The sequence below is a fragment of the Fopius arisanus genome, unplaced genomic scaffold, assembly GCF_000806365.1.
Source record: "Fopius arisanus strain USDA-PBARC FA_bdor unplaced genomic scaffold, ASM80636v1 scaffold00163, whole genome shotgun sequence".
Lineage (NCBI taxonomy): Eukaryota > Metazoa > Arthropoda > Insecta > Hymenoptera > Braconidae > Fopius > Fopius arisanus.
Genome location: NW_011887902.1, coordinates 92231 through 107437, shown reverse-complemented (window position 1 = coordinate 107437; position 15207 = coordinate 92231). Strand labels below are relative to the sequence as shown.

Genomic DNA, 15207 nt, shown 5'->3' with positions numbered 1-15207 from the left:
TCAGATGTTAATTGTCAATAAAATATTTTTGTGGTTATGGCATGTGATAATAAGGATACATCCAACATTACCTCGGATTAGTCCTCAATTAGAAAGCAAAATATTTATTCTGGAACTGGAAGTTTTTTGGAGAAAAGGTTATATCTCGGAACCAAATCACTATGCAAATACAAAAAAAAAATTTATTAACTTATACATGCTTTCCATTTCAGTTTCACATTTCTGATAATTCACCCATTCTTTCATTATTCTCTCTCATTGAATTACTCAACTACAAAAAAGTCAATCGAATCGGTGAATTCAAATTTTTATTTGAACAACTGTTGAAAAATAAATCTATTAATGCAATAACAATATCGCATAATCTCGATTCGCAATATTAATCATAACACATTTTTGTTCTATATCTCGAAGTGGTATAAATTCTGACGATGTAAGAAATCGTCTCATCTTATAGATTCCGATATCTCTGGATGGACAAGGAGTTCTGAATGCATCAGACGTTTTCTCCACTCTGAATCCCATTACACAAATATCATCGAGATCTCTACCATTCATTTCGCACTTCCTGTACAATTTTTTAATCATAAAAATAGAACCATCGCAGAGTCGCACAATATTATTCGGATGCTCAGAACTCACGATTTTATCGTTGTATGTTACTGAATCGAAAGAAAAAAATTCTAGTCCATTCAACTCTGTGATTTGAACAGCTTTACTTTTAACAACATCTCGAATTGTTTCACACCTCTTTATTTTTATATTTTCAGATGAATCTAAAGCTCGAAGTCGATTAACTAACTGTGGAAGCACTTTAATTTTAGAACTAATGAGATTCTTCAGTTTCCCAATGTAATGCTCCCCCCAAAAAGCAGAATAATATGTCAAACTCTTTTGAAAATATCTGGCATCATCTCCTTCGTGTGCAAGATAGTGGAAAACCATCGTTTGTGAGTCAGATCCGTAATACGTTGGCAGTAATTGTACAAAAATTTCAAGAAATTTAACTGCCATTTCTGTATAATTGAGTACCCATTCAGTATTGCAAAGAATACGAGATGTAACATGCAATAAGAGAAAATGGTTATATCTGTCCTCATCAAGCACATTTTTGAGAACAATACCACCCACATAAAGCAATAGAAAAGAATATTGCGTTGCCTTCCAGTGGCAAAAATCGTCAACGTCAAATTTTTTTCGCTGGAATTCATCTGGCATGAATGGTGTAAGCGATTCCATGGATGTCCTGAAAATTTGCAATTTTTCTTTCGATATTTTATATTCATTTCTTTCCTTGCTAATCCATTTTTCTCCAAGATTTTTCATAACATTCAAATAAAGTAGGTGCATTATATCCAAAGGTATATCGTTTATTGGATCAAATCCAGGAATATCAACTAATGGTGAGACAAGAGGTTGCTTGCTGACTGGATCTTTAAGATGGTGCTCGGTTTGAACTTGATTTAAAAAACTTTCTTTTGTGCGTAATGGACAATTTAATTTAGTATATATCCTTTTTTTATTTACAGTTTTCCCCTCAATAGTGCATCGCTCGCATGCAAAAAAAGCGGTTGGGCCTTTGATGCATTTCAGAAATGCTCGGGCTAGGCTATCAGCAATTATCGCTTCTAATTTGAACTTATATTGTCGTCCATATATTTTTACACCTTCATTAATTAATAGCTTTATTTCTCCTACAAAATCCTCCAAATACATTGACACATCCTTTGGCTTGGATGGACCGTAGTACGCACCTACAACAAATGGAGTCACAGCATATTTTGGATGGAAGATCTTCATAACGATTGGCCACAACTGTGCTTTCGTAGGTCTAAACATTTTCATTCCATCGGTAAATACTAACACACAGATTGTTTCTTCGTCATAAACCACTGGGTCGATTCGAGTCTTCAAACCATTTTTGATGCCTAAATATACATAACTACCGGTAGTTCCTTTAGAAGAAATTAACTGTTTTACGTTGGTTTTGTGGTTAAATCCTAAAAATTCAGAAACTGTGCGAGGTAGCTCACTGTATCCTTCATCTCTTAGAATTTGAAAAAGCTCATTGAAAACCTTTAATTTAGTGCCTGCTAGATTATCCACTGTCCACTTGTATATTTTGTCCTTAAAACCTTGGGATTTCTGTTTAGTAGACAAATTAATGAATCCATGTTCCTCAGTGATAATTTCATTCTCTTGCTGATTGTCAGTCAAAACCTGCTCCAGACCAAAGATTTTATTCATACCATCAGCACCATCCGACGTATACGAGCTATCCGATTTGTCGAAATGAAAATTCTCTGAGTTCAATGAAAGCCTCTCACTTGATGGAATGCCTCTGTTTTCACTTTCAACAATAGTTACGCTTAGATCCTCATAATTATATTCATTACAGTCTACCCACTCATCGTCATCTCCACTGTTTGCAGACTTAGTTGTGATTTTTCCATTCGTTTCTTCCTTTTGAACATCACTGTTGATAACAACTTGATCATCTAATTCTTTCATTTTTTTAATAAAACGACATTTCCCCACTCTTTTCTCAGATTCACAAAATTTACGAACTCCTGAAGACATTTTTTCTTGAGGTTATGTTTTACTACGTAATTAAACGATTGAGACAGTAGTGGTGGTCAACAGTAGATTACGCCACCTCAGGTTTTAAGTATTGTAAAAGAGTAGAGTTTGAATTTATCGACTTAATGTATGTTACTCTAGGTTTAATTCGAATTCCTGAGTTTAAGTCTGAAATAGTAAGCTCAACCTAGGAATTAAATATCTCGCAATTATCTAAGTATAATAGACTAAATTTAATTGAAGTTATGGAGTTCAAGCTCGGAGTATCAAGCTTGAAGTATCATCAGAACTACCTTGATATCCAAGCTTGAATTTACCTAGTATCGCCAAGCTTGGTTAAACCATGGTAAGGTCATAGGATGAAGATTAGTTCAAGCTAGGAGTTCCAAGGCTTGGGATTACTTAGGTATCCTATATTAGGCCAAGCTTGGTTGACGTGGTGGGGTTCAAGCTCGGAATACCAAGGTTGAACCATCATCGGATTTACCTTGGTATAGAAGCTTGTATCTCATTTGTATCACCGAGTTTGGTTGGACCTTGGTAATCCCATGAAATCAAGGTTGGATCAAGCTAGGAATTCCAAAGCTTGGTATCCCAGGCTGATCCAAGCTTGGGCCCATCATTCAAGCTTGGATTTCCTCACCTGGGCGATTGGCTCGTCACCGACACAAGAGTTTTCGGATTGGCTGTTAATCAACACAGCCAATCAACTTAATGATATAATTTTGATAGGAGTCCAACTGACACATAATTGCCATAAGTAATATTGGGGACTCCTAAACCATCAACAAACCCAAAATTATTTTTCTTAAACTCGGTCCAATTCTTCTAGTTTATAGAGCTCAAAAATTTCGTCGTTAAAATTCCGCCTAATTGCTGATTTGGAGCGAAATAAATTCTAGCTCCGGCCGCTGGCGCCACCTCTCAGTTTCTCCAGGAAATTCCCCAAATCTGGCGGAATCTCCAAACTCTTTCCCGAACCTCCTGGCGTTCTCCAACAAAAGAGAGTCATGTGACAGGATCCAAAATCCCACGATGAGTCCGAGATGAGCGGTGAAACATGACTCGATATAATGAAAAAAATAATAAATGCAAAAACAGTATAAAATGAATTTTTACAAAAGACAGACTCTTGCCTCGCCAATGGTTACTTCTCGTCTGGACATTCCAAAAACCGACGAACGGTCGAAATCAAAAATACCACGTTACAACTCAAGCATTAGCAAGGACTCCTCACTGGGACTTCGCAGCAAGGTAAAAAATATTTTCTTCTCAGCGGGAGCAAGGCAATTCTGACTTTGCTCCTACGCCGGGGAGAAAAATGATGTTCTCGCCACGGCAGGTAAAATAGAGAAGGCTCGCCGTCGGCTCGGGCGGTAATTCTGCACGTGGGTAACTTTACTTTACCTCCCTAGGTGAGAAATATATTATTTCATCACCGTGTGTGTAATGTAACATTTTGCGCGCAAAATCACATTTCCCACGCATTGTGATGAAAAATGGGTTTCGAAACTTGCGCGAAATATGTTTTTGAGCGCGTTGAATGTTTATAACAGAAGCCGAAGACGAGTGATATAATGCTACGGGTTAAGAAATATACTATTTTGACGGAAACAGGTCCGAAAATATGTCGTTGGTCCTTGCTGCTCATTTTTTTTCCATATTCACCACTCTTGTGGCTATGGATTTGCTCATCACATATGTTGGAAAAAATTGGCTTTCTTTAATAGAAGTGGCACGATCGTCCCTGGAAACTCCTCTGGTTCACAAATTTTCAGGCGGAAACGTCACCAAAATGGTTTCCAATGAATTGCGTCCGCTGCAGCCATCGATTCCCGTGATCTCAAACGCTCCAAAGCAAACAAAGATCTCGAAACAAAGTAAGATGTTTTTCGAGCTTTTACGTTCATCTTTCAAATGCGTTGCTTCTAAATTCTAAACCAAAAAACCGCTTCATGGTATTCTGAGCATGAACTCAATATAAAATTATCTAGAGCATTCGGTGATACATTTCGTTATAACCTACAGCTGAACATTCAAACTCCGGAAGCAATCATTCAAAAGAGACAAGAGAAGATGTCAGCAGGAGCCCGACGAGGAAGCATAGGCGAAGCCGAAGTAGGAATAGGAGTTAAAGAATGAGGAGAAGGAATCGCGGAGCAAACACACGAACAACGATCACAAGGGGAAGCCAGGAAAAAGAGGAGCCGCAGCAAGGCTAGTAATAGAAGAAATAGGAAGGAGCATCGCAGTAGGAGTAGGAACAAGAGACAGGAAGGGGCATCACAGCAATAACAGGAGCAGGAGATATAGGAAAGTTTAGGAAAAGTAGGATGAAGAGTCGGGCAGCCTAAAAGAGCCGTCGATCGCATTAGAATTGTTCGATTTTTCGATTTTCTAATTTTACTGTGTAATGACGTAGAACGGTGTAACACGTAAAAATAAGAAGTTTGAAGGCCATGTGCGCATGTAGAGATGGTCAACAAAGGGTCAATTTTTACAAAAGAAGAAGAATGAACGGGTAAATTAATTCCCAAAAATCTGAAATTTGGTTTGTTCATACGTCCTAATATGCGCTTAATCTATGCTAAATTTCAGCCCGATTAGTTGAGGACCTTATGAAATATCGGTGATTGCTTCTGAAAAGTTTCTTGCAGATATTTCCGAAACTATCCATTTTAAAATGTTCATCTCAATGTGCTCTATATGGATCAGTCAGAATATTTATATATTTTCCCCCAAAGTTCTCGAGATATTTCAAGCTTCATGTTTTTCGAAAAAATGCGTTGTATGCCGTCTGATTGTTAAAAATCAATCTATCAAGTTGAAATTTTGGTCGAAAGATTGCTCGTATGACTGCAATATTTGGTATTGCAGATGGGCTGGATTGGATTCAGGAGATATTCACCTTTATATCTGAAAAGATTTTTTCAAATACCTCAAAAACGAATCAACTGATTTAATTTTTCCCTTTTTCAAAATATTTGTTACATTGTGTCCTATCTAGATCAACCAAAAAGTTATCGGTGTTCGAAGTTAAATATGAAGAAATTTCCATTTTACTGTTTTTCGGAAGAATTCGTAGTAACCGTTCTCTGATTCTGAAAATCAACCCATCAGCTTTAAATTTGACACAATGTCTTCTGTTATGACCACAATGTTTCCATTGCTGTTTCCCAATGGTATTCCATTCGGAAGCCAACCATCAATGAAATTGATGGCAAAAGAAAATTAAAAAATAACTGACATGTGAAGGAACAATCATGTCTTCTTCTGTTAGGAACGGCCAACTGTTTGTTTCCTACGGAAACAAACATTCCTTGTCTTTTGAGCAGAAACCAAAAATTGCCTTGCAGAAATCTTAAAATAAAAATAAGAAACTAGAAGAAATTCTTCCGACGATATTCCGAGAAAACATTGTTTTCTGAAGAAAAAAAAATCGATATTCTTCCAACGATCTTCCAAGAAAACATTGTCTTCTGAAGAAAAAAAATCGAAACTCTTCCGAAGATCTTGCGAGAAAACAAATGCCAATTTAGTTCGGTAGCGATGGGGGATTTCTCTTTTCGCTCTCTCGCTCACGCATGGTCCCAATACTCCGCCCGTCAATTCTCGCAATGGAGGGTTCTTTCAGATCGTGTGGTTATCGAGAACCTGTGGAAGTGAGAGAGAGAGAGTTAATAAACCCACCATTGCTCATCGCTTGGAAACGAGTGGATGGTCTTCAGCGTGATGACTTTCGTTGATGTTTTTATTTCTCCCTGACAGAGATGCAGGGATGAAATCGGTGTCAATGGATCGGGAATTTTCTTGCTCATCAAACCTTATTGATTTTATCTCTTCATTTTAATGAGGAGAAAAGGGGCTAATTTTAAATTAGTAGAGAGTTGGTCGGCGCTCTGGAACCACTCGTTTTTCGTCAGCGCGATGCTTTTCATTGATGTTTTCAATTTTTTATCATGGCGATGGATAGTAAGGCTTGAAATGTGTGTGGATGGATGGAGAATTCAATTTCCCACCGAAGACAGCTTGTTTCATCCCTTACTATTATTTAAGAGAAAAGAGACGAATTTTTAATTGCCAGACGGATTACTCGGAAACCACTAGGCGGACGGGAACGAGTCAGTTTCCCCTAGCGCGTTGGCTTTCGTCAATGTTTTTATTTTTCCCTTATTATTATTAAGGCATGAAATGAATGGACGGAGAATTTAATTGTTAGTCGAAGCCCATCGGTTTGTTTCCTTAATATTAATTAGGAGAGAAGATATGAATTTTTAATGCCACCTAAATTACTTGAAGATTACTGGGGGCTTGAGTGCTCATTCCCCCTTACTTTCCGCCCCTGAAGACGTCTCGCTTCAGCTCCCCTCTCTTCCCGATTCCCTCCATTATATTTCTACCTCTCCTATGGGGTTAGCCCCATTTTCGGTGGTATAGCCTGTGATTTAGTTCCGTAGCTGCCAATACGAAAATCGCTGTCGAATCTTTACCATAAGCGCTGCTGATCCTCGGTATAGTCTCTAATAACATGTTACGTACCAAGCGGATTGATTTGGGGTAAAGTAGGCGGCAGGTAAGTCGACCATGGGACAAACCTGGTATACAACTGCGGGAAGGTTTGAATTAAATCAATGACGTAGTTACTATTATGAACAGACTTCGTTAAATTTATTCAACTTTGAACTTGGAAAATTACTCCAAGAAAAATTTAGTTGCTGCTTGTTGCAATACAAAATTAACTCTAATGTCTACTTACAATTCTTAGAACATCCTTAGTCTAACTTATTCAACATACTATAAAGAAAAAACTACGGAGCCAATCAGGCATAGTATTTCGGCTAAGGGGCTGGATTTTCTATCCCCTTTGAAGGTTTTCAACACAATCCCTCTCTCTGCGCCTAGGTGCCCGGGAACAGCGGGTAGCACATCTGCGGAAAAACTGAGAGAGAGACCACTTTTTATGATTCCTCACAGGACTCTTTCCCAGCAAGACTTACGACTTGCGAATTTGAACGGTTTCCAATGACAATTAAGTTTCTACGAATGTGTATAAAAAAATGGGACAGTTGTTCCCCAAAGATGTTGCAGCGTCGGGCTAGAATTAGTCATGCTGTTCTGAAATTTCCTCTTAAATTATTACTATTTTCTTGTTTGTTTGAATTTACTCTCTCTTCCGCCCCTCTCATACATGTCTTGTCTTTTATTTATTTTTATCTTATTTCAGTAATTGTCTTGAATATCGTAATTTTATTGTGTATTATTTGAGTTCTATTCGAATTTAACCTTACGCGTTTAAATCTACAAAAAATGGAGGAATCTGGGAAATTCTAGTTGCAACTAGCGCCACACAATATAAGGCTTCGCTGCCAGACATTATAGGAAAGGTTTCTAACGCTTATGTCGGTGCTTCACCTAAAAACTTTCGTAGCGGACTAAAACAGAGGCCAAGCCTATGAATAAGATACGACAGGCGGATGAGAATATCGATAACATTCGGGGCTCGTATGGGCATCTACCATAGAGCACACGAACGAGACTGTCGAGAATTTCAGGAGGGTGTACTTGAAAGTAATAAAAGGAAGGTAACGGAAGAAGGGTTCCGTGAACTTCTTAAAATTACATCGCAACAACAGCCCTGGTCTTATGAGGGATCTGTCAGAGGCTGCGGCCTACGGACAGAACAGCTATTCTTCGCCCGAGATGAACGGGGATCTAGAACATGCAGTTCGGTTAGAATAGCACGCAGGACCGGGCGAACGGCAAACTTCTGTCACAGAGGATAAGGATCTAGGAATGATATCGTCTTTTGCTCGGCATATCTGCCACACGACTATCGCGTCACAACCTACGAAGAGTTGAAAGAACTGAGTAGGCACTGCAAGTCAAAAGGACTGCCACTTATCATAAGCTGCTATGCGAACTGTCCGAGAACTAGCGGAGAGGGACTGCCCGCAGGAAGAAGTTATCTCGCCCCTGCTGTGGCTCCTCGCCGTTAACCCCTTCTGTGGGGTTTGAGAGGCTGGAAGTGGAAGCCATTGGGTACGTAGGCAATGTGACGATGGTTGGCTAGCAAGAACGGAAGCATGCTGCATCGCAAGATGCGAGATACACCGCACTATGTTTAACAATGGGGCATCTCTCATGAGCTCAGATTTAATCTGGGCAAAACTGAAATTGTGTTATTTACAAACAGAAAGAGGATGGCTGTAAAACCCTCCTGTATATACTGCACGGTACTGACATTTTCGTCAAAGGATATTAATCTGGGCAAATGACTCAACTAGAAGCTCCACTGGATAATGCATATCAATAAGCAGAGCAACGAGACTATTATGATCTATTGATCAGGCAGGAGGAGGTTTGTAAACCTGTGGGTTCTATAGCTGGGGGTATTAAAATGGATCTACAAAGCCATTATTATCGCACATACGCCGCTGTTGTCTGGTAGATGGCCATTATCAAGGCTTGTCATACAAGAGCAGCCGACAGACTGGGCAGACTGAGACTGCTAGATACAACAGGGATTCTACGAACGAACCTATATTCACACTAAAGGCTCTGCTCCATGGTCAGTCACCTCATTTCAAAATCAAAGCGGTGTCGCTAATGTTAGCTTCGAGGCTGTGGTTTCAGGGGACATTAGGGAGTAATGCACAGTAAGAAGTAGAAGTGAGCGTGCGGCCATCCTTGCTGCGGACGTAAACCTGAGCTGAATACTATCTAGAGGGGAAGGGAGGGCACATTTAGACCACTAGGGCACTTCCAAGGGTTTAAGCTGTTCCACGGATCTCAAGGATGGGTGATCCGGCGAGATGGGAAGTGGCTGGGAATAGCTGCGAAACATTTTACATTATACATAACGCCGTATACGGGATCGCTTATCTACACGCCTATCCGCTTGTAAAAGTCTGAAAGTTTACGTTCCTTAATGACATGTTGAAAATTTTCGACGGACTCACATCGGGTGATGAGGGCTGACGGTTTATAGTTCCCACGGCCTGGGTCAAGAGCGTTCGGGGGACAAGAGTTTACTTTTGGATAATTTTAATCGTCATCTGATAAGGTGTTTCCAACTTATTTTAGGAAGTGAAAGTCAATATACAAGTAATCAAAGTATTCAGATAATTCAGAGTTCAAAATACGTAGCGTAACTGTACAGTTATATCTCACTGTGGGGTAAAGAGTTCCGTGACACGAAACTTGCTGCTCACTCGTAGATGCTGCCGGTTACATTGATGTCTTAGCGATTACAAATTTTATATCAACTTGATATCATGATGTCGACGTGACTTCGAATTAGCAGCGAACAGCGGTGGATGAAATGGAATAAAAAATTTCATCCAGATGACTCATTAATAATCGACAATTAGCTCACAGTTGATCTTTCGAAGGCAGCACATATCATCTCCGAGAATGAAGGAAAATAGTGTCGACGAGAAACGAATATCGATTATTCCGGTCGGGATAATTATTTGCTCAGATTCAAATGAGGTTTTCAAGAAAAGATGGTATACATTCAACTTCTGAAATATCTTGATTAGGGTTTTTTTCCTATCAAACTGATAGTAATTTTAGATTAATATATTCGGACAGTAGTTGATCTGAATTCAATTGATTATTAGTGTGGTAGTGATCTGCTTAGTAACTGTTACACAGACTTCAAGAAGTATATCACTGATTAATCATGCTTTCATACTAGTGAATCTGGACGATTTCAATTACTGATTTATAAAATTGTTTCCAATAGTCAATTCATCATTAATCAGTTCCGCAGTTTCCTTTATAGACACTCGTAGAGTCCCTCGATCCGTTTTCTTTTTGCTCGTGGGAGAGTCACATATTATGTGGGAAAGGTGCGATTTTGTGGAGTCGGAAAATTTCGATGTATTCGTTAATGTGCCAGAATCTGATCTTGAATCCGTCCTACTGCTTGCTTTACTGGACATATTGAAGGTTGATTTGCGTTTCTTTTTCCGTCGTTCTTGGTTGTAGGGGCAGAATGATTGAAATGGCTTCTTCACATGGAAATTCTGAAAGAAATATATTATGTTATTAGTAAATTTCAACATCTTTTGCTGAGAATTAACAATAGCATTTGGTATTAAAATTCCAACTTCGTTATTACAATTTGTTATTATTAATCGCTTGGTTTGCTCGGTAATCACAACCATATTGCTTTATGCCAGATTAAAGATGTGGAACTTCCACGGCAAAGGATTAATTCCATTCAATTGATCGCTGATATTTTCGATTTTTCACATTGATTTTTTGGAATATCGCCTCCTGAAAATCCAACTAAATTAATGCGGCTTCTTATGAACTAAGAAACACCAAAACGAGAGTATAGAGGTGGGGCGCCCGATCTTACATCAGGGTCATAGACTGAAAAAACAAATTCTAAATCCTGAACAAATTGTAATAGCAAGAGAAGAAAGGACATGGCGAGAGAAGTTGCACCTCATCCCTAGGACAACACAATTTCCAGAAATGCCTAAATGCATAAAACTGGAAATCCACACTCTGAAACGTAAAAATTATTCACGGAGAGCTGATGACCCTTGGAATCGCAGCAGAGAGGCTTGTATTTTTCAGGATGCTAGGTCGTGGAAAAAGGGCCATATTGGTTCACGGAAACGGGAATCTAACAGAGAGATTAACCGATACAAATGAAGGGTGACTGAGCAGTCCGTCGGAGAATGTGGGGAGCCAATGACACCCCTGTGGATTTCATTTCTGAGTGCATTTGTAACCGCAGCCGGTGCCTAGGGAAAAGCCCGGAGATTATGTAGCTCACCTGACAGCGTTTATACCAAGACCGCGGCGGACCACTGAAGGTAGCCCCAAATAAAAAAGCATATCGAAAATGCATACCTCAAACGTAAAGAGCAGGTCCAGCCAAGGCAAGCTTTCGCTAGCCTCCTGGAGGGTAGTAAGAGAGTAAGCGAACTACGAGGCTCACCGAAAACCAGCCGAAGCTCTGCCTAAATGAGTGAGACGTACAGGCCCCTAAGGTGCTCCTCCCCACTCTGGACTTACGGCTAGGTGGGGTTACGTGCGCCGTGACGTGCTGCTCTTGTCGTTGCATAGATATCTCTACCAGTAGCTCCTCCTGGAGCACGCCGAACCCAAACGTCGCCAAACGACCCTTCCGAATAGTCCGTCCGAAGAAGAAGCTACTGAATCCTGCCTCGTGTACCATAGAGGGCTCATACGCCGGTATGCAGGAAGTCTCATAGAGTAACTGGGAATATTTCCACGTATCCGCCCTACACTGTTGCCTGTCAGCAGCCCTCCTGACTGCCTAAGCCCTCAGGCTCCAGCCCTCACATGTTTAAATAGATCGAGCTATCCTTGGGGAAAGTCAATTGAACGGCAGTGTCAAAAGAATAAATCACCAATCTCATTAATTAGTGAGGTCAATGTGCAAGATTTCTAGAAAGTCCGTTCCATCTTGTAGAAAAGATCGCATCCTAATTGGTCGGAGCATTTTAAGGACCGTCAGAAGCAATCAAGGGACTTCACTAATGTCATCATCTCGTTAAAATGTAGGGAATCTAAAGTATGGACTGAACGGTGGAAATTCACAAATTATGACCGTGTACTTATGGCGATGAGATTGTATGGAATTTTACATGCCGAACGGTTGATGGATTGCTGGCCATACTCTGAATTTAGCAGAAAACGGAGTGGAAATTGGTTCAGATGGACCTCAAGTCCGATCAGAACATTCAGTTTGCACCAGACCCCCTGATCATATAAGATGTGATCAAAATCTGAGGAAGTTTTAATCCAAGTGTTCAGATTCCAAAAACTACAAGGGAGTTTAGATGGAATTCTGATCAGGCAGATCCAGAGGGGTGAAACTCAATCATATTCTGTATAGAGCGCTGTCGCCACACACTCGTTCTCCAACGGTACTACTCCATGGGGTATCGCTAGTATCGTCTGGCCCGTTTAAATTGTTTACTCTAACCCTAAAGTCTCGACGGCGAAATTGGAGTTACCGGACTAACTCTATTCCGTAAATATTAGTGAGTGATATGGGAACAAAATGCCGAGGTGTCAAATAATTGGCTGCACAACAGGATATGATACGAATCGTAACAAAGGACCCTTTTTGACAGCTCCAAGAGACATACGGGAGCTGAGTGAATGGAAAGCAGCGACAAGATTGCTCTCACTAAAGTTTCGTGATCCAATCTGTAAAAATCATTTTTTAACGGATGAAGTGCTGACACATAAAGTGATAAATAGCACAGATGACACGGTATTAATAGTTCCATATAAAAGTGAAAAGTTTGTGCATTTCAACTTGGTATCCAAAGCGGGAAATATAGAAATGAAAAGTTTGAAAATGTATGTCCAGTCAGGACTATTGATAACATGATGATATTTAATGATTGTTTTCTAAACAATATTTCCTCCTAAAGAAATCGATGAAAGATATAAATTGTTTTTATGAAGTCGATTAAAAACAACCAATAATCAATCAAAGGAATAACAACAAGTAATGCAATAGTTGAAAAAATATTTTCTTTGGAGACATTGAAATTCTTCATATTTTACTGTTCCCAACACCAAGGTTCTGCCATGATGGGCTGAATGAGCTAAACATTCGGGATGAGCTCAGTTGTACGCTGAGCGATTTACCAGGTCTGAACAGGTTGGCGAAGAAAGCCCCGAGCTGGACACTTGAGATGAAGCCTGTCATTGTCTGTAGAATTGACCTCCCTTTGGAGGTTCAACTGGACAACAGCCAGGAGACCACTTAGAGAAAAAAAGCGCCAATGCTGGGTCGGATTCAGCTCAATAATTGCAGACGACTTGACGTAACGAGAGGAGTCGACCTGTCCACTCAGATTAGGAGCAATCGTGACGTCAGAGGATGGTCCTGCAGATTTGCTTCCTTGTAAACGGATCTTGAAGAGTCAACTGAATGATGAGGAGGGTGCCACTAGTCATGATTTCAAGTCGAAGATTCAAATTAGAGTGACTTGATTTGGCGAAAAACCACCCTTTATATACTGTTCTGGCGTGACTCACCTATGACCGTTAGCGTTTTCGTCATCCAATGTTGCTTCGAGGTGTGGTGGGAGGCATCTTCATATGTTCAACAGTGTGCTTAGAAGGGATGTTTCTGGTACCCTTACCCGGGTGTTACTCCCCATTTCCTCAGGTCCAGGAGACATTTTTGAGAAAAAGACGGAACGATCGCCTCGTTCGATTTTATCAAATTAATGTTTTTCTATTGTCAAAAGTGGTATATTTATGCATTTTTCTGACGTTCATGGCCCATAAATTTTGGAGGTTCTTTGGCGATGGATAACCATCGTTCATTATAAAACTCGCGTGTCAAATGGAGTGGACCCTTTGAAGCTGGAAATGTCTCCTGTTTGGACAACAAGAAATTATCTGGTGAATTGTGCTAATTCCTGGAAACCATCAGTGCAGAATGCAGGTGCAGGTACAGGTGGCGTAATGATCCGATCCAACCCCCTGTAACCAATAGGGGGAGGCACTGGGGGAAGATGTGACTTCTATTGACCTCTGACCTCTATTGGCCTGGCTTTTCTTTTGCCGATATCGGGGAAGCCGTGGCAGAGGTACTCCATTTCTAGGTTATCGACATATTCATTCTTTGGGGCTGCTCTCATCGGCAGTTACCATTTGAAGGTTGCTTAAGTTACTGGCCCCCATATTCAATAGGGAAGAGAAAAGAAGTGAAATGGATTTCTTTAGAAATATCTTTGAGCACTTGTGTGGCTTCTTTTAGATGATTCGTGGTTTCAGTTTTTGTCCCTTCTATACTCATCTCGCAACATCTCTTAGGCCATAGTAATGGCCACTTGAGTACCCGCCACTTAGTTCCTTTTATTGTGGTTACTTCGCATAATCGACATTTAGGCCGGGCATACCGACATTCCACACTATCATGTGGGAATTTTCCCAAACTTTCTCTTTTTTTTATTGTCATACCATGTTTTTCCCTGATGTATAAAAATTTAATGGTGGTAAACGGAGGTATTCGTGCATACACGAACATTCAGATGCGCCATGCCATCCGAAGGTTCTACATAAAATTTTGCCGAATAGTTGTGTCGATTAGGTTGTGAGTGTTAGTGAGAGAAATGATTTTCTGTTTTTTCTTTTTCTGCCAGAGGAAGAGTGCGATCAAGTTAAAGAGATTCTGAGAGACCAAATCTGGCACGTGAGTTGGGACGTTTACCTCGGCGGTATTAGTCATGATATTGTTTTGTGGTTCCAAGACACATGCTCCATTTACTCGGACTTTTCCGCTGCCTATTAGAGAGATATCCGCCGCGGAAAAAATCGACACCTAAGCTCGCCATGACAGCTGTATAAGAGCAACATAGAGAAATAGAGAGATAAGGAAATAAATAAAGAATGGCCACCACGCTACCGAAATCTCCAAAAATATCCTCAAGTTCCTCAACATCTCACAGACACAGACGATTGCGATGGATTGCGTTCCTCAAATCTTAATTGGTGTCCTTTATCAGCGAAGCTGTTACAGGTCCGCCTCAATTAACCACCAAGCGGGAAGTGTTTTTCGCAACGCACGTGAAAATAGGTAACAGGTAGGTAACGCGGTACATTAGAGGGGGG

At 40.2% G+C, this 15207-nt stretch overlaps 1 protein-coding gene across 1 annotated transcript in view; it reads right to left on the bottom strand.

Annotated features, from left to right (window-relative positions):
- Positions 1–10128: 10128 nt before the first annotated feature.
- Positions 10129–15207, bottom strand: part of LOC105272338 (uncharacterized) — a 50593-nt gene continuing 45514 nt past the window's right edge. Inside the window, exons 6-7 of the mRNA XM_011314437.1 lie at positions 14714–14767; positions 10129–10565 (exon numbers count right to left, since the gene is read on the bottom strand). Of these exons, the coding sequence (XP_011312739.1) occupies positions 10299–10565; positions 14714–14767 (321 nt within the window). The 3' untranslated portion in view covers positions 10129–10298. The remainder of the gene's footprint in view (positions 10566–14713; positions 14768–15207) is intronic.